This window comes from Oenanthe melanoleuca, chromosome 4A, assembly GCF_029582105.1.
Source record: "Oenanthe melanoleuca isolate GR-GAL-2019-014 chromosome 4A, OMel1.0, whole genome shotgun sequence".
Taxonomy (NCBI): domain Eukaryota; kingdom Metazoa; phylum Chordata; class Aves; order Passeriformes; family Muscicapidae; genus Oenanthe; species Oenanthe melanoleuca.
In genome coordinates this window covers 1,323,970-1,351,331 of record NC_079338.1, presented here as the reverse complement: position 1 = coordinate 1,351,331, position 27,362 = coordinate 1,323,970, and the positions used below count along the sequence as shown (strand labels likewise).

General features: G+C 47.5%; 1 protein-coding gene across 12 annotated transcripts in view; it reads right to left on the bottom strand.

The window, feature by feature from the left end:
* Positions 1–15,804: 15,804 nt before the first annotated feature.
* Positions 15,805–27,362, bottom strand: part of ARHGEF9 (Cdc42 guanine nucleotide exchange factor 9) — a 189,742-nt gene continuing 178,184 nt past the window's right edge. For 6 of the 12 annotated variants that reach the window (XM_056491259.1, XM_056491261.1, XM_056491266.1 and 3 more), the window contains one exon: positions 15,805–19,540. In XM_056491259.1, the coding sequence (XP_056347234.1) occupies positions 19,359–19,540 (182 nt within the window). In that variant the 3' untranslated portion in view covers positions 15,805–19,358. The remainder of the gene's footprint in view (positions 19,541–27,362) is intronic. The other 6 variants (XM_056491260.1, XM_056491264.1, XM_056491269.1 and 3 more) reach the window with 2 other exon arrangements.

The following is a 27,362-nucleotide window of genomic DNA, read 5'->3' as shown; positions in this document are numbered from 1 at the left end:
CGTGTGTCCCACAGGGGTTCTCCAAATCCTCATTCCCTGTCCCCCAATTTAGATGGTGAACATTGCATACTGCAGCGTTTGACTCGAAAGTCAACAAATAAGCAGTGCTCAGGGAACTGCTCTGCATTGCTTTGGGACAGAAATTCTCCTTTGAGCTGTGAAAAACAAAGTGTTGGACAATTTTAGCTTGAATTCCACACCTGAGGGGAGGCTGGAGAAGGAGCTGGGCTGGGGTGGTGCTCTAGTGATGCATTAAGTTTTAGTTTTTATATTTTCCAGACTCTGCACTGCATTAGTTTATAACTCTGAGCTTCATATAAAGTGTTAGCAAGTTCTCCTCACAGCTCAGTCACACAAAACAATCCTTTTCCAGCCCCAGAACCAAGGACACCACTGCAGCTTCAGCCCCAAAAAGTGCAAACAGCAGCAAATTGAGGAGAGAATCTGGGAGGGTGGGACTGCAGAACCTGGAGCTGGAATTGGACAGTGAACCCCAATGTGGGAATGGACCAAAACTCATAAAAGTGTGAAAATATCTTCCTCCAGGAGATATCTCCCGTTAATGGCCACTGAGTCCCAGTGCATGACTGATAAAATTCCATCATCCCACTGGGAGATGCTCCAGCCAGGGGAGGAGCCAAGCCTTTCCTACCCAGATAAAAACTGACATTTTGGACACCAAGGAACCTTCTTTCCACTGGATTCCAGAGGAAAACCAGACCTTTCCACATCATCCCTGCACCTTCAGAGGAAACTGCACCTTCTCCAGGAGCACTGCTCCAGCTGAACCACATCTGCCCCTGCAGGAGGATGCAGCCACCATTGAATGGGACTGTGCCAACACCCTGACTGACTGACGGGTGTCAGCTTGGATTCTGACTCTGGCAGGGCTGGGATTGTTCTGTGTAATACTGCATTTCTATTTTAATTTTCCTACTAAAGAACTGTTATTCCTAATTCCCATCTCTTTGCCTGAGAGCCCCTTAATTTCAAAATGATAATAATAATTTGGAGGGAGGGGAGTTTGCATTCTCCATTTCAAAAAGAAGCTCCTGCCTTTATTGGCAGACACCTGTATTTCAAACCAGGACATAGACCAAATCAGATTCATGCAAAGACTGTTCAGAAATGGCTCAGCTGTGTCTGTGTAAAACAGCCTGTGCATTTTGTATGAAACAACTTTGGGAGATGCCTGGCTGCTCAGTTTGGGCTTTGGGCTGTTTGCTGTACTGTGTTCAAGGAAGTTTCTGGAAAAGACATGGAATTGTTAACAAATTGTTAAGAAATATTAGAGTGTAGTGCTGTGTAGGTTGAACTGCTCTGAACCATCTATTTTCATCGTGCTTAAATGCTGGAAATTGCAGACCAAACCACGGTGACGTGCTGGAGAAATTTTCCAAGAAATCTCCTTTAGTAAAGGTGGGGTGAGGTGAGTTCAGCACAGAACCAACAGCTCTTGGATTAATGGATGTGTTTAGAGGCTGAGGAGGAGAATTAGTGGCTGTGACTCATGGCCTGGACTGTTTTCACAGAATTCCCAAAGTCAGGATGTGCAAAGGAAGAGGGGTGATGTCCAGCCGTGCCCTCTGCTCGGTGCAGACACATCAGGATCCCCTGGGGGAGCAGAATTCAACCTGGCTGCTGCTGCTCCCAGCCCTTCTGCACAACCCCAGAGCCTGGCCCATCATTTTTTTCCCAAGTTTTTTTGGGAAAAGGGTAGCTGATGGTGAGAGATGCTGCAGCACAGAGCGTGGTGCTGGATCAGAGCAGAGGGCAAGGAGACAAAACCCCAAATCCTTTATTTGCTCTGCCCTGTCCATCCTGAAACAGCAAAGCCAAGGCAGGTGGGAAAGCTGTGGTGTTTGGAGGGAGGGATTTGCAATCCTAACCTGAAATGCCCATGGCCACCAGGCTGTCACCATGGCTACTCCTCCTGGAAAAGCAGAATTGTGACAGCAGTGACTGCCATCCCCACCCTGAGCTCAGCAATCCTGCCTCTGCCACAGCTCCCAGCACAGCTCTGCTCCTGTTTCACTGGGAAAATTGAGAGGCAGGGTGAGGCCATGGTGAAAACTGAGAGATCTGCCATGATTCTGAGTTATATTTCAAGCTAATCCACATGAGAGGGAAATATTTTTTTTAAAAATGTGGACAATGGTAAAAAAAAAAAAAATCAATCTGTTGCTCTAAATAAAGTGCAGAGTGGCCCATGGAAAAACATCTATAAGCAGCATGTGACCCAGGAATATTATTAATTAAAGAGGAGATGTCCTCACCCAGGTGTTCCTGGAAGAATGCAGCATTACCATCTTAAACCCAACAGTTTCTGGTCAAAATTTAAAACAAATTAAAATGCTGTAAATCACAAACCACCTGGTGGGTGCACTTTGCTTGCTTGGCTCAGCACAGAATTTCTTGGAGGGACAGGAGGGAGCACAGATTTTTATCCTGCAAAATGACCAATGGCAGACAAAATTCCATTAGCTGCTTTCAGACAGCAGTGGTTTAAGATTTTCAGATCAGAATTTAAAAATTCTTCCAGCAATCTGGGTGTTTATCACTTTGGAAATAAAATTAAAATTAATCTGTTTACCAGCTTATGAGTGTGTTTCACAAAGTCCTCATGGACTGTTCTGGGAAATAAAATGTGCTGAGAACTCAAGAATTCCCAAGACTACAGGCAAGATATGCCTGTGGAAAAGCAGGAATTGGAATAAGCTGAGAAACCTTTGTAAACTGAGAGTGGGAAGTGGATAGAACAAAAATGTTTAGGTGGAAAGAAAGGGTTTGCCAGGAGCACAATTATGTATTTCTCTTTTGGGCTGTTCCCTCAAGGAATTGTGGGGCAAACTGACCTCAGAACTTTGCAGAGGATTCAGGTAAAGAGATTTAAATTTTCATTTTCCCCCTCTCTCTGCCTTTGAGCCTCCATTTGTGTTTGTGCAGGAGGTTCATTGTCTCCAGGGTTGATTTGTATAATCAGCTCTTCTGGAAAGCACCCAAGGTGAAGGAAATGGTTAAAAATGTTCATTTTAATAGAGAGTGGAGTTTGGTGGTGCATGGCAGAGCTGAGGTTTTGGGATTTAATTCAGCATTGTCCACCCTGAGCTTTCCCAGCCCAGCTGCTTCACTGCTTGCTCCCCTCCAAAACAATTCCAGTGGATTAACAACCCACAGAGCTCCTCACTGGCAGGGCAATGAGTGAAGGGCTTCCCCAAACCTGGCTCTACAACCTTGTTCCTACAAAAAAACATCCTGCAGGGACAGCAGAGGGTGGCACTTGGTCCTGGGGTAAATCCTGCCAGGTGGATAAAATCCTGCAGGTGGAAAAATACCTGCTCAGGCTTTCTGTTTTCCAGAATTTAGTTCAGCTTCCTTCAGAAAATTTCTTCAGGCAGTCTTCAGGCAAGGTTCAGCATTTCAATCTCATTCAGAACCCATTTTTTTCCCCTTTTCTCTCTCTCTCTCTCTCTCTTTTTTTTTTTTTTTTTTTTTTTCTTTTCTTTTCTTTTCTTTTCTTTTCTTTTCTTTTCTTTTCTTTTCTTTTCTTTTCTTTTCTTTTCTTTTTTTCTTTTCTTTTCTTTTCTTTTCTTTTCTTTTCTTTTCTTTTCTTTTCTTTTCTTTTCTTTTCTTTTCTTTTCTTTTCTTTTCTTTTCTTTTCTTTTCTTTTCTTTTCTTTTCTTTTCTTTTCTTTTCTTTTCTTTTCTTTTCTTTTCTTTTCTTTTCTTTTCTTTTCTTTTCTTTTCTTTTCTTTTTTCTTTTCTTTTTTCCTCCCTTTGGAAATGATTGAATCTGGTTATGGCAGGTGGTGGAGAACCAACCAAAAACTGAGACCCTGATCATTTCCTTCCTTTGCCACGTGGGCTTTTCAGCCCAAAGTGATAAGATCACTTGACTTACACAAGATAAGATGAAATAACTTACACAAGTGATCTAAATCTTCTCACCTGCTGCTTCCTTGTGTGCGGCTCCCCTTGCAATCCCTGAGTTCTTCTTGTGGCACAGGTCTCCTTTTGAGGTTTGGAAGCTTCTTTTGGATGATAAGGGAGGATTGGAGAATCTGGGAAGTCACCCAGGGGGTGGGGAACCTCCAGGGAGGGTTTTTCCCAGCAGAGGGGCACAGAGGTGGCTGCCAGGTGCCACCTGGATGTCCCCAAACCAACAGGTGAGCATGTCCTGGGCAAGCCCAGCCCTGGGAGGGGCAGAGCCCTGCAGTTCCCTGCTCAGGATCCCGTGGATCACACACTGCTCCTCTCCCAAGACACTTTTCATTTCCCAGAACAGTCCATGAGGACTTTGTGAAACTCACTCATAAGCTGGTAAACAAATTAATTTTTCTTTTATTTCCAAAGTGATAAACACCCAGATTGCTGGAAGTATTTTTTAATTCTGATCTGAAGATCTTAGACCACTGCTGGCTGAAAGCAGCTAATGGAATTTTGTCTGCCATTGGTCATTTTTCAGGATAAAAATCTGTGCTCCCTCCTGTCCCTCCAAGAAATTCTGTGGTGAGCCCAACAAGCAAAGAGCACCCACCATGCTGCAATGCTGATTTACAGCATTTTAATTAGGAGCAGAAACTGTTGGGTTTAAGATGGTAATGCTGCATTCTTCCAGGAACACCTGGGTGAAAACATCTCCTCTTTAATTAATAATATTCCTGGGTCACATGCTGCTTATGGATGTTTTTCCATGGGCCACTCTGCACTTTATTTAGAGCAACAGATTAATTTTTTTTTTAACATTGTCCATTTTTTTAATATTGTCCATTTTTAAAAAATATTGTCCATTTTTTTAAATATTTCCCTCTTTTGGGAAGCACTTGGCCTCTTCCATGGTTCAGAGCATCAGTGGCCACAAATCCTTTGAGCCACATCTGTAACAGCTCATTGTGCTGAAGGAAAAGTGAGCAAACTCTGCAATGCATTAACCTTTGTCCTAATAATGGGTGTCTCTTGAGCTGTCCCTGATTCCTGGAAAACAGCACTGGTACATTACAGAATTAATTCAGCATCTTCTGGTTTCATCACCCAGTGTCTTTTCCATTTATTATGTTCTGCTTATTTCCTCTGGTGGATACATTGCCTGGTTTTATGTTTTCTCAGTGCTTAAGAGTGGAAAAAATTGAAGATCTTTCTTCAGAGAAGTTCTGCTAGAGCTGCTCTTGAGATCCATCCTGTGCTGTCTGGTGCCTGACATTCATCAGGGGAAATTGAGGAAATTTTTCTGCGTCAGTGACAGTAAATAATCAGTGCCTGTTTTCTCCCACAGAAAATTATTCCTGGGTTTGTTTCAGAAGCTGAAGTGACTCTTGTTTCTTTGAAAGGAATTATCTTAAATGGCTGATATATTTCTGCCACTGCTGTTGTCAGAATCACATTCAAGGACAGGATATGGGGATTTAAAAAAAAATAATTCAATAACACAAATTGTTTGGCTTTGACCTGCCATAAGAATTGTGTGCTCTGCAGCACACTTGATCCCAAATAAGAGGGCTCAGGGAAGCAAAACAGCCTTCATCAAATTTAGCTCATTTGCAGCCACTCCTAATCCTTCTCCCAGTCATTCCCACTTCCTTTGACTCACAGCTCCTGTGGCTCAGGATGCTGTGTGGGCTCAGTCTCCACCCCAGCTCTCCACTGCCCTGATCTTCCCTTAAGCCTCGATTTGTACCCCAAACCCAGAGCTGAGACCTGCCCTGAGCACCTGGAGACTCTGGAGGTGCTGCTGGGGCTGGGTGGGGCAGGGGGATCCAGCTCCTGGCAGGAGCCTTCCTGTGGGGCTGCAGCCCTCATTTCCCAGAAATTTGGCTACAACAGCTCCAAAGGACAAGGATGCAGCCCCACAGCCAGGTTTGAAAAAGCTGCATCGCTAATTTTTCAGGAATTTGGTTACAACATCTCCAAAGGACAGGGATGCAGCCTTTCCAAATCTGGATATGGGGCTGCATCCCTAATTTTTCAGGAATTTGGCTACAACTTCTCCTAAGGACAGGGATGCAGCCCCAAAGCCAGATTTGGAAAGGCTATTTATTTTTTTAACCTAATAACCAAATTCCCATGACTCTTAGTGTGACACTGACTGACCAACCAGAAATTACTGCCTGAAACCTATGAAGAAGAAGGAAGATGAGCACTGAGAGAGATGTAAAATATTTTATCTTGTCCTATTCCTCTTACTATACTGTACAATTTTCAAATTTAAAACCCTTCACCATGTGAAAGCACACACATTTATTTAACTACACACCCATGATTTTAACTTCATCACTTAACAAATCACTTAAAATTGGAAGTCTTCTCCAAGGCTTCAGGTCAAAAGCAGTGTTCTCCAGAGGGTCAGTGCCAAAAAATACAGAAAGCTCAAAAATCTCAGGTTTTGGGATCCAACAGGTGAGTACTGAGTTCTTCTGCCCCAGGGATTCTTCCTCAGCTCATCCCTCAGGGATGTGTGGGAATTCTGCATTTCAGAGGGTGGAAAGTCAATTTTATAAGAAGGAAATGGGAGCCAAGCTCAGCTTGGGGTGTGCAAAGCAGCACTGGGGCAGCCGTGCCCAGACCAGAGGAGGATTCCCAGCAGTCTGAGACCTCCAAATCTGCCTGAACTCCTTGGGGCTGCCCAGCAGGGCAGGAATGTTGGGTTGGTGTGACAGAAATGTGGACTCTATCACCAGCTGTTAAACCAGGTTGGGCAGTGATCCTTATCTCTGTGGGATATCTCCTGTTAATGGGCCATCTTTAAACCAGCTGGGCAATCATCTTTATCTTCCCACAGCCCATCCTCCCTCCAGGAGATATCTCCTGTTCATGGCCAGTGAGTCCCAGGGCATGACTGATAAAATTCCATCATCCCACTGGGAGATGCTCCAGCCAGGGGAGGAGCCAAGCCTTTCCTACCCAGATAAAAACTGAGATTTGGGACACCAAGGAACCTTCTTTGCACTGGATTCCAGAGGAAAACCAGACCTTTCCACATCATCCCTGGAGCTTCAGAGGAAACTGCACCTTCTCCAGGAGCACTGCTCCAGCTGAACCACATCTGCCCCTGCAGGAGGATGCAGCCACCATTGAATGGGACTGTGCCAACACCCTGACTGACTGACGGGTGTCAGCTTGGATTCTGACTCTGGCAGGGTTGGGATTGTTCTGTGTAATGCTGCATTTCTATTTTAATTTTCCTACTAAAGAACTGTTATTCCTAATTCCCATCTCTTTGCCTGAGAGCCCCTTAATTTCAAAATTATAATAATAATTTGGAGGGAGGGGGTTTACATTCTCCATTTCAAAAAGGAGCTCCTGCCTTTATTGGCAGATACCTGTCCTCCAAACCAGGACAGCTGCTCCTGAGGAAAACAGCACAAGCTGGAGGAGCCAGAGTGGGGAGAGCAGAGGGAGAACTCTCAGTGCATCCTATAAATGTTAAAGGGGAGTGTCACAGGAGAGGCTCTGCAGACAGAAAAGGTCACCACTGCCCAAGCTCTCATAAAACAAAGGCCAGCTATTTTTAACTCCATTTCAAGTGGGAAGCCTAAAGCCACGAGCTGGCCTGATTGCAGGAGGCCTTGGCTGTTTGCATGATGCCAGCCCTGCCTGCTGCATCCCAAATCTGCCCTGCTGGTGCCTCACACCCAGGCATGCCAACCTTTTGTGGGATTTCTCATCCCCCACGCTCTGGAGGCCAAGGAGCCCCTTCCAGGACCCCAAACTGCATCACAGTGGAGTTGTTGCCTTCATTTTTCTGTCAGGGGCAGAGATGTTCTGTGGTTTGTGAAAATGTGCAGAATGTGTGTTGGGAGGGACCAATCAGGATCATGCTGGCCCTACACAAACACACCAAAAATCTCACCCTGTGCATCCCTGAGATATCCCAGCACGAGATGCTCCTGATTTTATTCCTGCCTTGCACAAACATCCCAAAAATCCCACTCAGAGATCCCAGCATGGGATGCTCCTGATTTTATTCCTGCCTTGCACAAACATCCCAAAAATCCCACTCAGAGATCCCAGCATGGGATGCTCCTGATTTTATTCTTGCCCTGCACAAACACCCCAAAAATCCCATCCCTGTGCATCCCTGAAATATCCCAGCATGGGATGCTCCTGATCTCATTCTTACCCTGCACAAACATCCCAAAAATCCCACACTGAGAGATCCCAGCATGGGATGCTCCTGATTTTATTCTTGCCCTGCACAAACACCCCAAAAATCCCATCCTGTGAGATCCCAGCATGGGATGCTCCTGATTTTATTCCTGCCTTGCACAAACATCCCAAAAATCCCACTCAGAGATCCCAGCATGGGATGCTCCTGATTTTATTCCTGCCTTGCACAAACACCCCAAAAATCCCATCCTGTGAGATCCCAGCATGGGATGCTCCTGATCTTTCTCCCTCAGGTTTTACCCATGGCTCTACCCCTGTCTGGACCTTTCCTTTCAGAAATCCCCACATTTGGTGTCTGTACCCAAACCTTCCCTGTGTTTTTTGGGAAAACAGCCTCCCAAACCCAGCCCAAGCTGCATCTCCACGGTGTCCTGCAGTGTCCCCTCACTGTGTCCTGCAGTGTCCCCTCAGCAGGCACTCCCCAGAGCTGGCCATTGCAATTAATGACAATTAAGAGCAGCAGGGGGAGATGCCTGTCTGGTGGAGTTTCCAAGCCCTTGCAGATTGCACGCTCCAGATCCCAGCAGGGAGTGGATGCCACGGGTAAGGAGCACTGCTTAAAAAAGCCCTGGCTGCTTCCCAGAGAGCTGAAGGATTAATTAGGGCCATGGACAGCCTAATTCAGCCCTTAATGAGCCCTGGGGGACTGGGAGATCACAAAAGCAGTGGATGAGAGGCTGGACCATCCTGGGAGGCAATTCTGGAATAGGGGCTGTGAGGCAGAACCTTCCTCCTCCAAAGGCAGATTTCACCTGCTGAAAAGCAAGATTTGAGGTGTCTGTAGTGGAAGCTGCAAAGCCAGGTTGTTGGTCTGGGGCTGGGAAGAGAAATAAAAAAGCAAAGGTGAGATCAAAGTGCTTGTCTTGTTTGGAGGGATTTGGATTGGAGCTCAGGTTTCTTCTCAGTTGATTCTGAGCCTGTGATCTGCCCTTGTTCCCCTGGGTGGGAACAGACTTGACACCAAACACAGGAGCCTCTGAGAGAAAAAGGCAAAAAAACATGCAGGTGCAAGGCCAAAAAAATAAAAGAGAAAAAATGAAAAAAACTCTCTGCACCTTTTTATCTCTTCAGTGAGCACCTGGAGCCTTTGTGGTCAATTGTGGCCCTTCCCAGCAGAGCCTCCCTCTCTTTATTATTTATATTTAATTTATTAATATTTAATGAAATTATTCTGAACTCAGACAATGAGATTTCCATTCTGGGGGTGTCCTGGCAAAGCTGGGGCTGCTCCTGCTCAGCCAAAGGGAACATCCCAACATCCCAACCTGCTCCCTGCTGGGTTTTATTGCTGCTCCCATCCTGCTGTGCCTGTGTTTTTGGGATGGAATTCCTGCCCCATTTTCCTCCTGGGAGAGGGGGGCAGGATCTTGACTCACAGCATCAATGGTCTGCTCCTAGAGGATTTTGGTTTTCTTCCTGTTATTTTGGGTGGAAGCAATGATGCCAGGCAGATTTTTCAACCCCAATTCCCCCGTGGCAGCTCTCCTGGATGTCTCACCCCCCCAATTCCCAGCTCCCAAATAATTTCAGAGAAGTGCAGCTGAAACTAGGAGGGCTCTAATCAGAGGTGAAGGAATGAAACAGCTCTGAGCTCCACTCACCCACACATTTTTCTGCTCCCATATCAGCTCCCTCTGGGCCTGGCACTTGGCAGAAAGGGAATTGATGGATGCAGAAGGGAATTCAGAATTTCTTACTCTGATCCTCAACCCTGGGATGGACAGGGCTGTAAATGAGTTTATCCCCAGCCAGTCTCTCAGAATTGTCTCTCCCAAGCCATGCAGGGGATGATCCACCCTGTGTGATTTATTTGCAGGATTTCTCTGCCCCCAGCAACCCCACACTCTGAAAGCCAAGGAGCCCCTTCCAGGATCCCAAACTGCTCCAGTGGAGGGGCTGCCTTCATTTCTGTGATGCTCTGTGGGTTGTTGGGGTGATGGATGAGATGTGTGTGTCCACTGGAAGGAAAATAATGCTGCAGCATGAATTCCCTCTGGATCCTTTGCATCTCCCTTCCAGCTGAGTGACATTTGTGGATGCTCCACTGGATGTGTTTGGTCGGGGTATCAGGATGGAAACAACTCCCTTCTAAGCACTGAATTTTTTATTGAATTATTGAAATTATTTCAAATAGTAAATATGAATTTACTTATTGAATTTTATTTGAATTATTGAATTATTGAATTATTTCAAATAATAAATATGGGGAGGCCAATCCTCCCTCTCCCCAGAACCACAAATAAATGATTTTTTGTGTGAGTTTGGCTTCCTGCTCCCCCAAACCTACAGAGAGATTGTGGCAATGAAGGGAAATACAATTCCCTGTTTTTGTTTTTTTTTTTTTTTATTTCAGGAATTCCTCAGCCCTCCCTGTGCTGAGCTCCCTCCTCACCTCTGCCTGGCCCAGGGGAGTTCCCCACCTCAGCAATGATGTATTGGGAGATATTTTCCTTTCCTCCCCTCCTGCTCCTCCCTCTGCCCCATCCCTGCTCCCACATTTTGGGAGGAACAAGGGCTCTGCTTTATTTCTTTCCATCTAAAATGCATTTTCCCTGGATTTTTTCACCCTGCTCACTGAGGTTTGGTGGCATTTCCTGGGACAGAAACACAGGAAAAAATAATTAGCAGAGCTGCCAGCAGGAACAAACCATGCAAATCTTTGCCCTCCAATTCCAATGCTTGGCATTATCAAGGAGAAGAAATGTGAAAATGGCAACACTCTTTAATTCATTAACGTGCTAATTGATTTCACAAAATTACTTTGCAGACACCAAAAGCAGTTTCTCTTATCTGCTTTTTATGAGCTGCCAGTACAAAGCAGAAGTAGGGAAGAAATAAATGGAAATAGTGATACAGCCAACGTTGCCTGAAAGCAAAAATCAAATTCTTCCCTGTTCTGCTGGATTTGGCATGCATCAAAAATATGAATTTTCTGCATTTCCAGCACTCTGGAGAAGAAACCAATCTTTTTCTCCCCCATTAACAACAAACACTTAAGGGTCAGTCAGAATTTAGGAACAGAGACTGTCTGGATTTATTTTATTGTCAGAAACCCCCTCACCAATATTTTGTCACAGCTAGAGAAGAATGGGGACAAAGAAAGGAAATGGAGTTGTTGTCTCCTCTCAGTGCTGTTTATTTTGTGTGTTGGACTGGAGCTTTATTTCCTGGGAAAAGCTGAAATCCTGGGAGTCCAAAACCCTGACTGATGCTGGAGGAGTGAGGAGAAAGGGGAGCAGCCAACATAACCATGACTAAAACTGGGAATTCTGTGCGTGTCCAGCAAGGATAAACCCTGACACCACCTCAGCCTTCCAGCCCAGAAGTGAAACATCTTCCAGAGCAGCTTTTCTTGGAATTCCTCCTGGGAATGGCAGAGGGATTTTAGCTGGGGTGAGGGTGGAATTCAAACACTCAGACTGGGGTTTCTGCAGCAGTTTGGATCAGCCTTTGTTTGTGTTTGCTGCAGGACTGAGGCCTTTTCCCCCCTTTATCCCCAATGAAAAGCAAGAAGAATTTCAGAGCCAGGGCAAACCCCAGAGCTGAGCAGGTTTTCTCTCTCTCTCATGCTCTCAGCTCTGCAATTTTGGGCACTGGTCATTCCCTAAGTGCCAGCCAGCCCCATTACCCTGCTGCCACCCCAGTGGGTCTGTGGGGACTGGGATGAGCCCTGGGGGGAATTTTGGTTTGGCAGAACTCAGCCCCTGCCACCCTGCCTGGAAGTCATCAGCGTGTCCCAGCTGCAGGCGTGGATGGGAGGATCCAAGCACCCATTTCCCTTTTCCAGGGAAGTGTTGTCACCCCCCTGGCACCCCCACACCACCAGGGATCTCCTTTGGAGGCTGAAACCACTCAGCTGTGAGCAGGCAGCAAAATCAAACTGTTTAATGGTGCATCCAGACAGGAGAAACACACCCAGCCCCCCCTGGCAGCGCTGGGAACACCAGGGGGACACATCAGGATCACATCAGGACCATCTTCCATCCTCTTCCTCCTGCCCCAAGCAGAATTCCACAGGGATACAAACCTGGGGTGCCACAGCCCCTGCAGCATCACCTGCCCAGCATCCACAGGAGCAGCACGGGGGCTGTGGGGGTCCTGCTCAGTCCCTGGGGACAGGAGCAGCCCCTGCAGGGTCAGAGCCCCCCAGGCTCCCAGCACAGCTAGGGGTATTTATTGAATGTGCTCCTGCTCTCCTTTCCTGGTCCAAAGATCCGGGATTTCCTCTGGAGTGCGTGGAACCAGCGCAGCAGCAGGGCTGGCCAGGGGCTCCTCTCGTGCTGCCCCGGATCTGTGGGGGAGGCAAACTTTGAGGAGAGCAGAGTGCTGGTCACACATCCCCTGCAAAAACAGCCTGAGGGGTTTAAGGCAGGTGGGGACAGGGAAAAACCCTCCCTGCTCCCCGTGCACACAGCCCCACCCTGGCCACGACACCAGCTGAGGGTTTTGGGGACTGTCCCAGGTGTTTGTGTCACCTGAGTGTCCCCTGGGACTGCCAGAGCCCCCTGCAGCTGGCCATGGGCACCCAAAAGAATAAATCACAAATAAACTAAAATCAATCACAAAATACAAACAACGTGGTCCCAGGACAGATAAGGCAGCAAGTGACAGAGATGTTGACAATTGCACTATCAGTGCAATTTCCTTGTCTTGTCCTTTGCTGATTTAGGGCTGTGTAAAACCAGCCTCTGTAAAAAGCACCCACTTTCCTGTCACCTCAGCTTTGTGCTGTCAGGCTGCTCTTTTTTATTTTTATAATTTTTTTTATTTATTTTTTTTTTTTTTTTTTTGGCACAGAAAATGGCCAGTTTGGCTGCTGAGGGGTTAAACCAAGGCACGTTGCTTTTATCCAGCTTCCAGTGACAAAGCAGTGACAAAGGGCCTGGTGACACAGCAGCAGTGACTCCACTCCTGTAAATCACTTCTTGGCCCAGCCCCTGCAAAACCAGACTTAAGCACTGCTGAATTTAGGATGAGGCACCTCTTAAGTCCTAAATCATTTCCACCCAGGGCAAACCAGGCTCTGGGCAAGGGGCAGCTGCTTTTTGATTTCCTGTGACCCTGCAGAGGTTTGAATGCACATCCACACCCTCTGAGGATTTCCTGAATAAAAGCTGTGCAGCTTTTGTAAAGGTGAGCTAAGAAGAGAAGCAAATACACCAATAGATCCTGTAATTGCTTCTCCAGATGAAAAGCAGAAAATGAAACTTCTCTTCTGAAGTTAACTCCACTGCCTTCCATGCAAGCAGCCCTGAGTGCCTTGGAGCTGATTCTCAGAGGTTTTTTATAAGTGAATTTAGTGGCAGGATTTGTTGTGGAAAAAACAGATCCTGGCAAAAAATGTGTCTCTGTTCCCATCCAGCTGTGAAATAGGAATAAAGGAGAAGCTCTTGGTGTGTTCTGGGTCTGTGTGCAGAGCTCTGTGTGTGATCAAGGTCTGCTTGTGTCCAGAGTTTTGTGTGTCCAGAGTTTTGTGTGTCCCCTGCTTTGTCCAGCCCTGTTTGTGTCCCCAACTCTGTTTGTCCAGAGTTTTTGGTGTCCCCAGCTCTGTGTCCAGCCCTATTTGTGTCCCCAGCTCTGTGCCCACCCCTCCTCTCCCCCCAAAATGTCATTTACAGCCAGCAGTGTCACATCTGCTGCTTGCAGCACTGATGATTTCTTTATGAGACACAAATAAATGTTCTTTATCTTCCTGTTCTTTATGTTAACCTGCTCTCCTGGATGGAAAATAAATCCTGCCCAGAGCTCCCTGTCTCATTGCTGTTTTGTTGTCCCTCAGACAACACAAAGGCCACCCTGGTTTTGGACAGGGAGGGAAATTTGGACAGGAAAAACTTCTGAGCCATTTCCAGCCTGGGGAAAAGGCTGAGCACAGAGATCTGTCAAACCTCCAAGAGGTGACAAACTCCTGTGGCTGTGACAGGAGAAGGTGCAAATCTTCACCAGGATGAATTTTGCCTGGAGAGAGCTGGAAGAAAAAAGGATGTGAGCATTAAAAGCATTTCAGAAATCCCTTCTACCTCTTTCCCGTAGCAAAGGTGGGAAGTGCAGACAAATAAAGACAGTTTTACCATTTGTACCTGCAGCTTTGGGGATTATATTTGTATTTTAGCAACTCCTGTCCTTCCTTAGCAGCTGAACCCTCAGTGGACAGGGCTTGGAAACACTCTGAAAATGCCAGTTATTCCCATTTCATCTCCCCAGCACATGCAGCTTCAGCTGTTCCTTGTAAACCAGCACAGATGGTGCATTACCTGCTTTGGGATGCTGCTTCTTAGCTCCAGAGCAGCAAGAAAATGGATTTTTTTGGTGTGGATTGGGATGTGCAATCCCTGCAGCATCACCCAGATTGAAAATCTCATTCTTTCAAGAGGAAAAGCTGGTCTGTAACACCACAGGGATAACCCAGAGGTGGCTTTGCCATAAAGCCCTTTACAAACACTCCTGCCATGTCCCAAACACATCCCTCACCCCAGAGCCCACCCTGCCCTGGAGCACACCCCGACCCTCCCCACGAGAGAAAGGGGCTTTGAAATGGGTTTCTTTGGTTTTGGTTTTGGTTTCATGCAAGCCAAGTTGGGAGCAGCTGAATGCTGGGGTGGGTGGAAGAGCTGAAACCAACCAACCCACAGGGGAGACACAAGTTGGCCACCAGCATTCCATGGAGGGCTCTTCCACTGCTGGAGAAGCAAGCTGGGCTGGGGGCAGGCTGCAGGGCAGGGAGGGGGCTGCTCTCGAGCTGGGGAAGCCCCAGTGGTGCTGCTGGCTGCTCCTCCTGCTTTGGGTGTCTCACCCACCCCGAGCGGATCCTGCGCTCCCCGTCCTTCCCCAAGCTGGGGAGTGCAAAATGCTGGCAAAGGAATAACTCTGATGGCAAATACATAACTCTGATGGCAAATAAATAACTCTGACGGCCAGGAAATAGCTCTGCTGGCCAGGAAATAGCTCTGCTGGCCAGGAAATAACTCTGCTGCCTGCACAGCCAGCGGTGGGCAGGAGAGGAGCTCTCCAAGGGGAGGTTCCACACTCAGCTGCGTTTTGGGCGAGCTGCAGCTGCTCCCTCCTCTGCAGGGACTCCTGAGGGACACAGCATCCCCTGGAGAGGTGGCCCAGCATCCCCTGGAGAGGTGGCCCAGCACAGCCTCCCCACTGCAAGCAATGCAAGCAAGAGACAAAAGCTGGGCTGGGGGCGTTGCTGAAGCGGGAGGCGAATGTGAAGCTGAGATGTTTGAGCTGCTGAAGCTGCTCAGGGTGCAGAGCTCTCTGTGCAGCTTTGCCTCTCTCCTCTGTCTCATCCTCTCAGAGCAGAGTTCTGGGGGCTGTGGGTTTTCACTCCTCGGGGTTTGTGGGTTTTTGCTGCTCTGGCTGGTTCCCTCAGCTGTGGGACAGAACCTTGGCCACTCCTCGCCCCGCCAGGGCACAGAGGAAAGTCCTCGCTGCAAAGGAGAGATCTGGCCGGGATTATTTCCAGCATCATTATCAATTATTCCAGCACCAGCTGTGATCATTCCCAGCACCGTGGGACAAGCACAATCCTGGTTTTTTTGTGGCACTGTCAGTGGCCACTGCAGCCCCAGCCCGTGCTCAGCCTTGGGAGAAGGGTGACCCCGCTCTGAGGAAAATGATGTAAAATGCCTTCAGATGCCTTTTCACTTCTTTTTATTTAATTCCATAAATATTTTCATAAGGCTCAGTGTCTTTACAACACTTTTTTTAAACACTTTTTTTGTTTGTTTTATACACACAACTTTGACACTTGTTTGACAGGGTCAAACAGTCCAATATAAACAAAATAATAAAACTGGCAAGTGCGGATCAGCTGGGTTACCAAAATCCTTTTTTTCTTTTTTTTTTTCTTTTTTTTTTTTTTTTTTTGCTCTTACTGTTAAAACCCCAAAAGCACTAAAATATCGGTATTTGGCTTCAAACTAGAATTTTAAAAACCTTTTTTTTTTTTTTTTTTCTTTTTTTAAATTCTCTGCTACAAGTCCCTGTCGTCATAGTGCCTTTAAGCTCCTACAGACTCTTCTTTTCTTCTTAAGGAAAAATAAGCTTGGTGATGCCATGCAGAACTTACAATAGCTACTAAATATACATGTTCCCTGAAATGTAGCTGCAATGAAAAGATGACAGAGCATAAAGAGAACAAAACCAGAAACCCAAAGCACCACAGTGTACTATCAATAACATTGCAATGGACGGCTGGTGCCCATCCAGAAACTGAAACAAATTCCAAATATATTTCTCTATGTAGTATTTTCTATTTACAACTGTTAGATGCACCTAGGTTGGTTCTTGTTTGACTTTTTGGAGAGGGTGGGGAGGCGAAAGTCTTGAATTTAGATCCTCTGTTCTAGTGTCTAGGTTAAGGGTAATGCATGTTGTTTACCTAGGGAAGAGGTTTCTTTTTATTTTTTATATATATATTTATATATATATATAGATTCAGCCAGAGAAATACCGTAAACATGTAAGTTTGTTACAACTCTCTTTTCTTTTTTTTCTTTTTTTTTTTTTTTTTTTTTTTTGTTCTGCATATGGAATGGGAAGTGGGTTCCTCCTGAAAAAGTCTGTACCAGATGCTCAGTCAAGTCACCCCCGTGTGCTCACACGGGCTCCAGCCCTGCTCCCTGCTCAAGGGGCTCAAGGGCACCCAGTGCTGGTTCTTCTTGGTGCCAGAGCTCCATCTCCTGCAGCACCTTGGCAATTTTAGGGAGGGCAAGAGCTTTTCTTGAGGGCCCCCCGGGAGCCAAGCCCCTCCTCGTCCCTGCAGGCTTCCCACTTAACAAAGAAGCTGCCAGTCCAACAAGTGGCCTTGTCAGATCTTGATTTATGATGCAAATAATGGTGTGGCGGTGGTGTTTCTTTTTTCCTAGTGCTGAATATTTAGGAAGCATCTTCTCATAAAAATTATGGATGTCTCATTCTCACTCTCTGAGGCACAAAACAGTAAATGAACAGGCTTAACTAATGTGCTTGTTACTTGGTTGGTTTTTCTTTTTTTTTTTTTTTTTTTTTCCCCTAAGCAATTAAAAAGGCAAAAGGAGTAAGTGAAATTTTCATCATGTTGACAACATTTTGGAATCTCTCTCTCTCTTTCTCTCTCTCTCTCTCTCTGCCTCTCTCCAGCCATACAGAAAGAGTAAAACATTTCAGTTAACTGACAAAACCCATCTCATGCACTGCTTTAAATACCCATTCTGTTAAAGGAACAAAACAATATTTGCTATGTACCCCATATTAAAATCTAGCCATAAAAATGCAAAGATACAAAAGAGCATAAAAATAATTTCTGATATAAAACTGGGTTGCTTCCTATTTGGGATTCTGGGTGTTTGCCTGTCACAGAGGGGCCACTCCTCCTCTCCAAAACACTAATCTGGCTTTGCTGGTTATTGAGAGTGTCTAGATTATTCAAAAGTATAAGAGGGATTTTTTTCTTTTTGGATTTAAATAAAAATAATGCCGTCCTTGTGATATGCCCTGAAATAAAACAGGCTCCATGGAAACAATGAAATCACACTCTCTGCTCTTCCCATTCACTTGGATTTCTTAGGGGCAAAAAAAAAAAAAAAATAATAATAATAATAAAAACTCTTTGTCCTGGAGTGCTTATGTGGTGGATCAGATTCCACAGAAAATGACAAATACCATGATCAATCACTTCATCCCACTTTTTCAAAGGAGTTTGCAGAATAGCTCTGCAAAGATTTCAAGTTCATCTTCTAAATCTGGTTAAACAGTCTCATTTGCCCTAGGAAAAAAATAAAAATCCTCCTCCTGACAATGGTCTGTTTAACAAGCTTAACCACTTGCAAACAAATGCACTTAAGGCTGAAATTATAGGAAGGGTCTTTAAAAATAGAGCTGTGACTCTCCAGAGGGAGAAAAAGAGAGAGAAGGAGACCTGGAGCCACGGAGGGGCTGGACTGGAGCAGCACAGGCTGGGACTGGGCACAGGACACGGGCACAATGGCCAGTGACAGCCAGAGCTCCTGGCAGGAGGGAGCTCAGGGCTCAGCTCAGGGCTGGCTTGGGACCCTGGCACTGAAACGGGGCAGAGCTTGGGGGGACCCGAGTGGGGAGGGCACTGAGAGCAGCCAGGGGCCTCGTTTTGGGGTCACTGCTCCTGCAAATGGCAACCAGGGCTCTGCTGGGGGCTGCTGTGCAGGCTGAGCCTGGCCAAAGGATGGGACCTTAGTTCCTGAAGACAGAAAACTTGGCTTGTCGGAGCCTCGGAGCCAATTTTCCTCTCTGCAACACAGGCATGAAGCCGTTGGTTTTTAAGCTTTTATCTTTGCATGGGAAACAAAGATAGGAGTGGGCTTTTCAAGTGTCTCAGCTTGAAAAGAAAATAAATCAAAGATAAGCCCACAGAAAGAAAGCAAAAAGAAGAAAAGCCTCTGATTCTCTTTTCTCCGTCTTACTCCGAGTGTGAACAAATCACACCGAGCTGAGAAAAAGACAAGTGCTTAAAAAAAAATGCAAAAAAAATGAGGAAAACCCATCTCTCACTTCCTAAAGAGCTGCTTGCCCTTCTGCTGGGTTTCACCTGCCCACGAGAGAACAGTTAAAGCCAGAGAAATACTGAGCAGCGGAGCGGGAGCACGGGGAGCACATCCAGACAGGCACGAGTCAGACCGGGGGATGCAGGACAGGGAGGGACGCACAGGGAGGGAGGGAGAGGCAGCAAAAACCTCCCAGCACTCCAAAAAAAACCAAACAAAACACACCCCCCCCATAAATAAAATCAAAGGAAATATACACCAATGTAGTCCATGAGGAGTTCCATGATGGAGTCACACAAGCGAGAAAGCGTTCTGGGATGCCAAGGACGACTCGGATGGAAATGAGAAAAAAAAACAAAAACAAAAACAACGACAAAAAATGTCCAACCAATGGAGTAATAAAATAAAACAGGTCACATGGTTAGAAATCATTGGTGCTTCCTAGTATCTAGTAGCAGATTACTTCCCAAAAACAACAAAAAAAAAAGTTTTTGGTCCTTCTATATATATACATATATGTATATATATTATTATTTTTAAAATGTGTGTATACATATATATATGTATATATATTTAGTTGCAACAGTGCTTCTCCGAAAAAAGGTCCATCTATAAATATAATTTTATTTATTTTTATTTTTTAAATTTTAGTTCTTTTTTAAGTTAAAATTCTCCATCTCTCTAGGTATTATTTTTTGAATGGTGTTAACCTGCTGAAGTTTTGCCAGAATGGTGCCTGGCTGCGTCTGGGTTCGGTGAACTCGAAGACCTGGGACTGGGATATGCCATCTGTCACCATGTATTGTCCCTGATTTAATGGATCCTGGGGTGGTGGGTAGGCTGGAGGAACCGACTTGGAGTAGCTCACACCTGCATCGATGATTGGGGGGAAAAAGAAACAGATCAGTCAAAGAGCAACCGGGTCGATCGCCGTTCTTCGTCATGCTCCTCATCCTCCTCCTGCCGGGCTCCCACTCGCCAGGACGTGCCAGGGCTGGCCAGCCTGCCTGGGCTCTCAGCTCCTGGGGCAAAGCTCCCAGCCTGGCACACAATCCACTGACTGAGGGCACTCATGGAAAAGTCCTGGGCCGGCCAGGAGAGCCCAACTCGTCCCGAGTCTGACTGAGCAGCTCCTGGCCCGAGCTGCTGCTGCCCCTCCCAGCCCCCAGCGCTCCCTGGAGAACAGCCCTGCCCCACCAAGCCCCGCTTCCCGCACGGAACGGAGCCAGGCTGCTCTGGGAGAAGCCCTACTCCTTCTTTAGGACTTTCCCATAGGGTTTGTTCTCAATTCACCAGTCTGGTTTCGGCCCCAAGGCAGAAAAGGCAGATTCTGCTCAATCCAAACTGGTGGCAATGGATGGACTGGCAAGGCTACGCTTTTAGGGTTGGGATGTTCAGTTCCCACTGGGGTGAGCACAGCTCAGAATGGGAGAGGGGATGCTGCCCTCACGGCTTCTGGACATCCTGCTGTCAAGGATGGTGTGGAAAGGGTGGCTCTGGGTGACTGAAGTGGAACAGAAGGGAAGCGTGTCACCGCCAAAGCGCAGCCCAGGGGGCACAGTGACACGGTCTGGATGTCCTTCCCCACAAGGACAACCCCTCCTTCAGCCTCGGGGCAGCTGGAAACCGTGACTGCAGCAAGGAGAGAGGAGCAGGGCTGTGGAGCAGCTTGCTGTAAGCTCTGGCCATCTCTGGATCATGCAGAACTGCTCTTCCTTCTGCTGGAGCCTCCCCGGGCCTTTAACCACAGCAGCCAGGCCACTGTCCCCGAGCAGCTCGTCTGGACAGCGGGATGGCATCCCCCACCTACCTCACAGGAGGGTGGTGAAGCTAAATTAATTAATGTTTGTAAAACACTTTGAGATCCTCGGCTGGGAAGGTGCTGGAGAAGGCAAAATACGGTGATTAGCACCCAGGTACCAGAGCAAGGTGTGCACAGCAACGCGGCTCCTCCCACACACAGACACACCAGCGCTGGCCGGGCACGGGCACAGACGGGCACTGACACACAGGGACAGCCTCACGAGGGCACCCACAGAGCTCACCACGCTGCTGGGCAGGCAGCACCTCTCTGGGGCAGCAGCTAGGCTGTGTCTCTAGGGGAGAGGGTTCCTCCGCTGGCTCAGAACAAATGGAGATGTCTGGAGTGTGTCTAACTGATTGCTCCTCTCTGATTTTCTCCTTCTTTACTGTATTTTGTGCAGCTCTCTGTCCACTGTAGAGAATGACCAAGATGGTTCCTCACAGTGGGCAAAAACTGCTCTGAGATTCACACTCGTTAATCTTTAAGGAATTCATCACAATTAGCATTTCAAACTCGCCTGGAGATGTGCTGTACCTGCATGCTGGAATATTCACTCATCTTTACTTCTCTACTCTGTCCTCCCAAGCTCCTGCAGAGCTGAGGGCAGCCCCAGAGCTGTGCTGGGGTCACACCTGGCCAGGGGCAGCTGCAGGAAACCTGGCACAGCTTCTGCACCCCCCTCCAAGATTCCTCCAAGGAACAGTTTGAATTTCAGTCACAGTGTGGCTGAATCCCCCAGGGCAGGCACTGAGCTCCTCTCTGCCCACTCTCCCCATCCCTTCTGCTCTGAGCTGCCCACCTCCAGGCTGGCCAGTGTGTGCCCAACTGAGAGGACAAACTCCAGCCCTTGAGTCCATCCAACCTCCTCCTGGAGGCCACCAGCCCGTAGCAAATTTTCCCAGCAGAGACTGGTGATGAATTTTAGGATCTGTGGGAAAGTTAGGATCTGTAACAGGTCCCTTACATGGCTAAAGCTGGGAAATAAATCTGCTCTGGCTCTCAGACTGACCAGGAATTACCTCAAAGGCAAACAGTCCTCGTGCCACCAAAACTCCTCATGTTCTGCAACAGGAGAGCTGTGGGTCTAAAGCTGCTACTGGGGGGGACACAGAAATTGGTTTTGGATTTGGAAGTCCTTAAAGCCACCTTGCTTTAGTGACCTGGTCCCATGGCTTTGTGGCTGAGCTCTTTACTGCCTCTAAACCAAAGTGAGGAGGGTGAACTAATGTATTTTCATGATGATACAAAATGCTAGGAAACCTCCTGGATCAGCAAAATGCTGTGCACTTGGAAAGCTGAAGAAGCAGAGAAAGGACAGTCTGGCTGATGTCCACTGACAGTGATGGAGTTACTGCAAGGAATGGAATCCACAGTCTGTCTTCTCCAAAAGGGAAAAGGGCAGACTCCCCTGGCCAGATCACTGCCAAACCCCATCCAGCTCTTTCCCAAAACTCCTGGAAAATGTCTGTCCTTGCTTGAAACACACCCATGCACAGCCTGTCCCCTCCCTCAGCAGCTCTTCCCACAGCTGAGTGAGGCCCTGTGGATCTGGGCTAGTGGCATCAACATCTGGGCTACTGGCATCAACATCTGGGCTGGATAAATGCCAAAAGCTCCTGGCTGGTTCTACCTGCACGAGCAGCTGAAGGTTTCACATCTCTCTTATTTATCCAGCACCCTGAAGGATCAAACCTGTGGATCTCAAGGACATGCACCAGGTGAGTGGGACATGCAGATAAAACCACTGTGCTCTGGGAATTCCAGAATGCATTTCCTTGTGGAACTGTGAGACAGCACTTTGGTGCCCCAAGAATGACTTCTCCATTTTTTATTTATTTTTTTGGGACATAACCATGTTCTGGAAAACAGAAATTGGGAGGGCAAGATTCACCTAATCTGCACATCTTCCTAAGAAAGAGCAACTCTGGGGAAAGTCTGGCAGGCAGGTATTCTTCTGTTCTGCTCCCTCATCAGAACTTGCTGCAAAATTCTCTCATGAGGGGTATTTTTTTTAATATGCAAAGCCATAACTCCACTGCACTTCACCAAGAAGAAAGCAGAAAAGTTCTTTCCCAAGGCAGTTTTGGGCAGCGTGGAGAGCAGAACTCAAAGCACAAAGGGAAGAATCGATGGAGGAGTGAAGACTTCCAGTCCACCCCACGGGCAGAGCTGGAGCTCCTTCTGCTGGATTGTGCCTCATTCTGCAGCTGCACGGAGGGATTGCTGGCAGGGAGGGGCTGGGGAGAGCTGAAATTCCCAGATTCATCATTTGGCTAGACAGAACTGGTGAGAGATGCTGTGCTGTCACTTGAAATCATGTCTTTTTATAGCACCAAGGCAACGTCACTTGGAGCCTTTTGGATTTCTCAGCTCAGAAGGAAACAATTAAAAAGATTTAAAACTGCCTCGTTTTTCCCTTCTAGGTTGGGGGGCTTTTTTTTTTGTGTTTTGTTTTTTTTTTTTTTAAGTGTGTCTTGTCTTTGAGGTTCCAACAGGATTTCAGCAGCACCTGAAGCATGCTGGTAACCCACAGGCAATGCACAGGGAGCATCCCTGAGCTCACAGCACACAGGCACAGAGAACACTCACATCTCCCCCACACAACCACAGAAACTTGCCTTACAGGCTCCTTACTCCATCCTCCACACCTGGGAGGTTTTCTCTTATCCTTCAAGCAGCAGCTGCTCCCCAGGTTTTGTCCCCACTCTGCTGTGGGACAGTGACATTGCCACCCCTGCTGGCAGTTCTGCCCTGCCCAAGGAACCCCCCAGCTCCCTCAGAGCTCAACAGCAGCTCAGCCAACTTGCACCTTTCAGGAGATGCTCAAAAACCCCACAAACTCAGGTTCCTCCTGAATGCTGTAACCCCCACAGGCAGGGCAGGCAGGGATGTACCTCCAGAGCACCAATTGTTGTGTGGTTAATTATTCCTGTCACAGCAACGAGTTTAGTGAAAGAAAGGAGCAGAAGTGGCTGGGTGGGTGCAGCCCTTTGCCCTCTCCAGCACATCTCACCAGAGGATCTCAAAGCACTGCCCCACCACTCCTGGGGCTGCCAGAGGATGATGTGTCTGAGCTGGAGGTGAGGATGGAGCTGTGAACAGGAACCCTCTGCCTGTCCTCACCAGCTGCATTTCCCCCATTTCCACCTCCCTGCTGAATCACCCAACTCACACTTGCCCAGTGAAGAATTTCAGTGGTGCCACAGCCAGAATTTCACTCTAGGCCCTGAGGAGAACAAGCCTTAGCTCCCTTTTCTAAGCACCAGCCTCCCTTCTCTGTTCTGCTGGCTGCAGCTTGAAAAATGCAGGAGGAAGCAAGGATGCAGTCATCTCATGTCCTGATGTTCCCCAGACAACCACAAAATCTACCTACACACCCTGAGCTAACCCCAGCCTCTGGAGTCTGTTTATCAAGCCTGCTGCTGCAGCCTGATGTCATTAGAGCAGACATTAAGATAATGATTCCTACTGTGATAAGAAAAGCTAATCGAGGCAAGATGGAATAAATGATACTGGGGCTTTATCCATCAGAGCTGGGTGAAAAAGAATTCCTGCCATCCTGTGTTTGTACAGCCTGCCTCTCCTCCAGCAGCCTGCAGGCTGATCTCAGCTCACTCTGACAGGATTCAGGTTCTGGGGAGCAACTCCTTCCTAAAACCCCTCACCAAACTCAAGCTGCAGGAATATCTGGGCTCACAAACTTATTTCAGTGGGAATCTCAATTTGTCACTGATGTCATCAACATCTCACCGAAGAACTGCTCAGAAAAAAAGTCACCAGTACCATGCTCAGAGACCCCCAGACAAGGATTTATTTATTTGCCTTAGTCTGTAGATCTGACTGGCTCCTGGAGGAGTCCAGCTGGATTCCTGATGCCATCAGTGGGATGCTGCTCATGGACCCACAGCAGGGAGTGTTGGTGGGGTCAGGATTTTACAAGAAATTGAGATTGCCCTCAATCTGTGGAGAGATACCACCGACAACACCATCAGCTCCCTTCCTTCACCTCCTGAGCTGTGAAAAAAGGGAAGTGACCCTGATTATCCGAAAATGCAAATGCCCCTCTTTGTTTTCCAGCACTGGGGCTGTGGCTGCTCAGCTCTCATCCCCCGAGGCTGAGCCCACACGTGTGAATCCAGGGGAAACACGGCAGGGCCACGTCAATCTTGTCAGCAAGAGAAATGCCAATAAAATGGGATTAAAGAGAGGAGGGGGAGCCTGCTCAGCCCTGTCCTGGGAGAGCCTCCAGAGCAGGAGTGGGGAAGTCAGAAGCTCTTTGGTGTCTGGGTCAGGGTTTTGATGACATAGTTGGCTGTGAGCTCAAGTGATCAGAAAGGAATAAATTACCAGGAAAACCCAGTGATTCAGAGGGTGTCTGGTGACAGGCCAAGGCAGTTCATGCTGGCTGATGATTTAACCCCTGCTGGGTTTGCATGGCTGGGTGTTCACGGGCAGCATCTTGTTCACCTCATCCCAAAAACTTGTCAGGGCTGAAAGCATCTCCTGGGGGAAGTGTGCCCAGGGCAGGGAGAGGAGCTGGATGTACTGTGGGGCTCAAGAGCTCTCCTGAGGTGGGAAACACCCCCAGCTCACACCAAAGTCACTTCTTTCAATCTCAGCAGATATTTTCTTTTCCAAAAGAGGGAAATGGTGCTTTAAGAATGGAGTCTCCTTCCTCTAATCCCCTGTCACCACTGGCTGGCAGCTGCCTGGAATATGAACAAAAATCCCTTCTGTGGACAGGCTGTCCTGTATGGGGCCAGAGCTGGGCTCAGAGAGGGAGCTGAGTGTTCTGCAGGCTGCAAACACCAACCCTTGGAGGGAGGACCAGAAGGGGCCAGGAACAGAGTGCCCCTCATGGAGCTTCCTCTTTCAAATGCTCAGAAATAAAAAAAAAATTCTTTGGGTTAACCCTGGTTTACATTAAGGATGGATTGGAGATCCATGAGGGTTTTCTAGGCAGTTTGCACTCCTTCAGCCAGTGACAAGCACAGTGCTGGCAGAAGAGGCCAGTGCCACCCTTCTGTCCCTTGGTGGGACCCAGGCTCTGCCCAGAACCTGCAGCCTGCAAAGGGCTTGGGCTGCTTTTGTCAGAGAAAACAATTAAATTTCTCTGTTCCTACACTGCCACTGAAGGGCAGCAAGCAAGAGGCAAAACCTGGAACCAAAGCACAAGGCAAGCAGCAGCAAGCAGCCCTGGTCTGCCATGAGGTGCAGAGCCAGCACTGCCCACTCACTGGATGTCTAATGGACTTAAAGGCCAAAAATTGGTTTAATGCTGTCTTAAGGCACCTGGTCTAATGTGGTTATGTTTTTCCAATCCAATAAGGAGTGCAAATCCTGGGATGCTGCCCATCATCAGTGGGTCTGGCAGGGAGCCTGGCCCTGCACACACTGCTGGAGGAGGCTGCTCAGCACCCTCAGCTGGGCACCAACCTCCCCCCAAAACACCCAGGGTGTTCTCACTTCATCACCTGGATAAAGCTCCTTTAAAGGTTCATTTATAAAGCTGAATTTTAAGTTTCTTCTGCTGCTCTCCCCCTCTCCTGCTGCAGCCAGCAGAGGTTTAAATGCCTCCTTCTCAAACACATGCCAGCCATCTCCAGAGCAATACTTCTGGGAGGTGTGGTACAACAGTGCATGAAATAAGCAGCAGTTTATACTATTTGAAAAATGTTTTTCTGCTTCACCTCTAACAAAGTTGATTGCATTTTCCATTTCACCTCCTTCATGGCTTTTCTCTCTTCCTTAAGTGTTCTGTGACAGGGGAATTACCATGGTTTCCCATTTAAGAGGTGCAGGGAACAAGTGAGATAATCTAGGAACAAGTCTGTAACAGGCATCCTGAGCCACAGGAGCTGTGCTGGGGGCACCTGGAGCTGCTGAGCCTGCTGCAGCCACTGAGACCAGCCTGCATTTAAATAAATAAATACTCCTGTTGAATACAGTGACCTGTTCCTCCCTCTCAATGGTTTCCCTGCTTTCCAGGTATAACTGATGCTCCCAAAGCAGCTCTGAGCCCTTCCCAATGATCCTGTGGGAGGGCAGGGGCAGAAGCAGCCCCTGGCACGGGCACACCTGCAGCCCCAAGTGCTGCCAAGGTCTTGGCAAAATGAAATGTTGTCAGTATCTGTCAAATGCACAGGGCAAGATTTTAAAAATCAGTCACCACAAGCTCTCAGGAGTTTCCTGCTACCTCTCTCCCCTGAGCAGTGCCAGCAGCTCTGGCAGCCTTGCACCTCTCCTTGGCTCCTGGGCACAAGACAATCCCCAGAGTACCAAAACTAAAGAGTTCTCAGTGGCAATATTTAATTTAATCAACCTGAGACTGGGCTATGATCACCACAGTGTAGGGCAAAGCATACAGAGTACTGTTTTAATGACCCTATTTGTTATTTTTCAGATTTCACGTCCCAAAACCAACCAGGCTGTGCTTAACTCAGAGCTGGGGTGTGACTGAACTTCTGCCTGGCTCGAGGACTTAATCCCATAATAAGAACTGCCAGTGCCCCAGCCTAAGCCTGTTCTTCACTGAAGAAATGCTGACTGCTGTTTTAGGAGCTAATGAATTTCACAGTCCGAGAAGCCCAAGATAACAACCCCTCCTTTTTCATCTCAGAGAGAAAGAGAGAGAAAGACAAAGAGAGCAGACAGAGAGCAATTGCTGTGTGAGACACAAGTCCTGTCAGGCAGATTGTATTTGTCAGGCTGCAAGTCCAGTGATTTACTGTGGGAATACTGGCAGGCATGCTCAGGCACCTCTGAACTGTGTCCCCTACTGGCTGAACAGCACAATTATTAATTAATACCTCCATTAATTAATAACAGAATGAAGTGAGCAGCTGGCAGTAACCTGGTTTTGTCAGGGCAGTCATGCAGGTCAGGCTC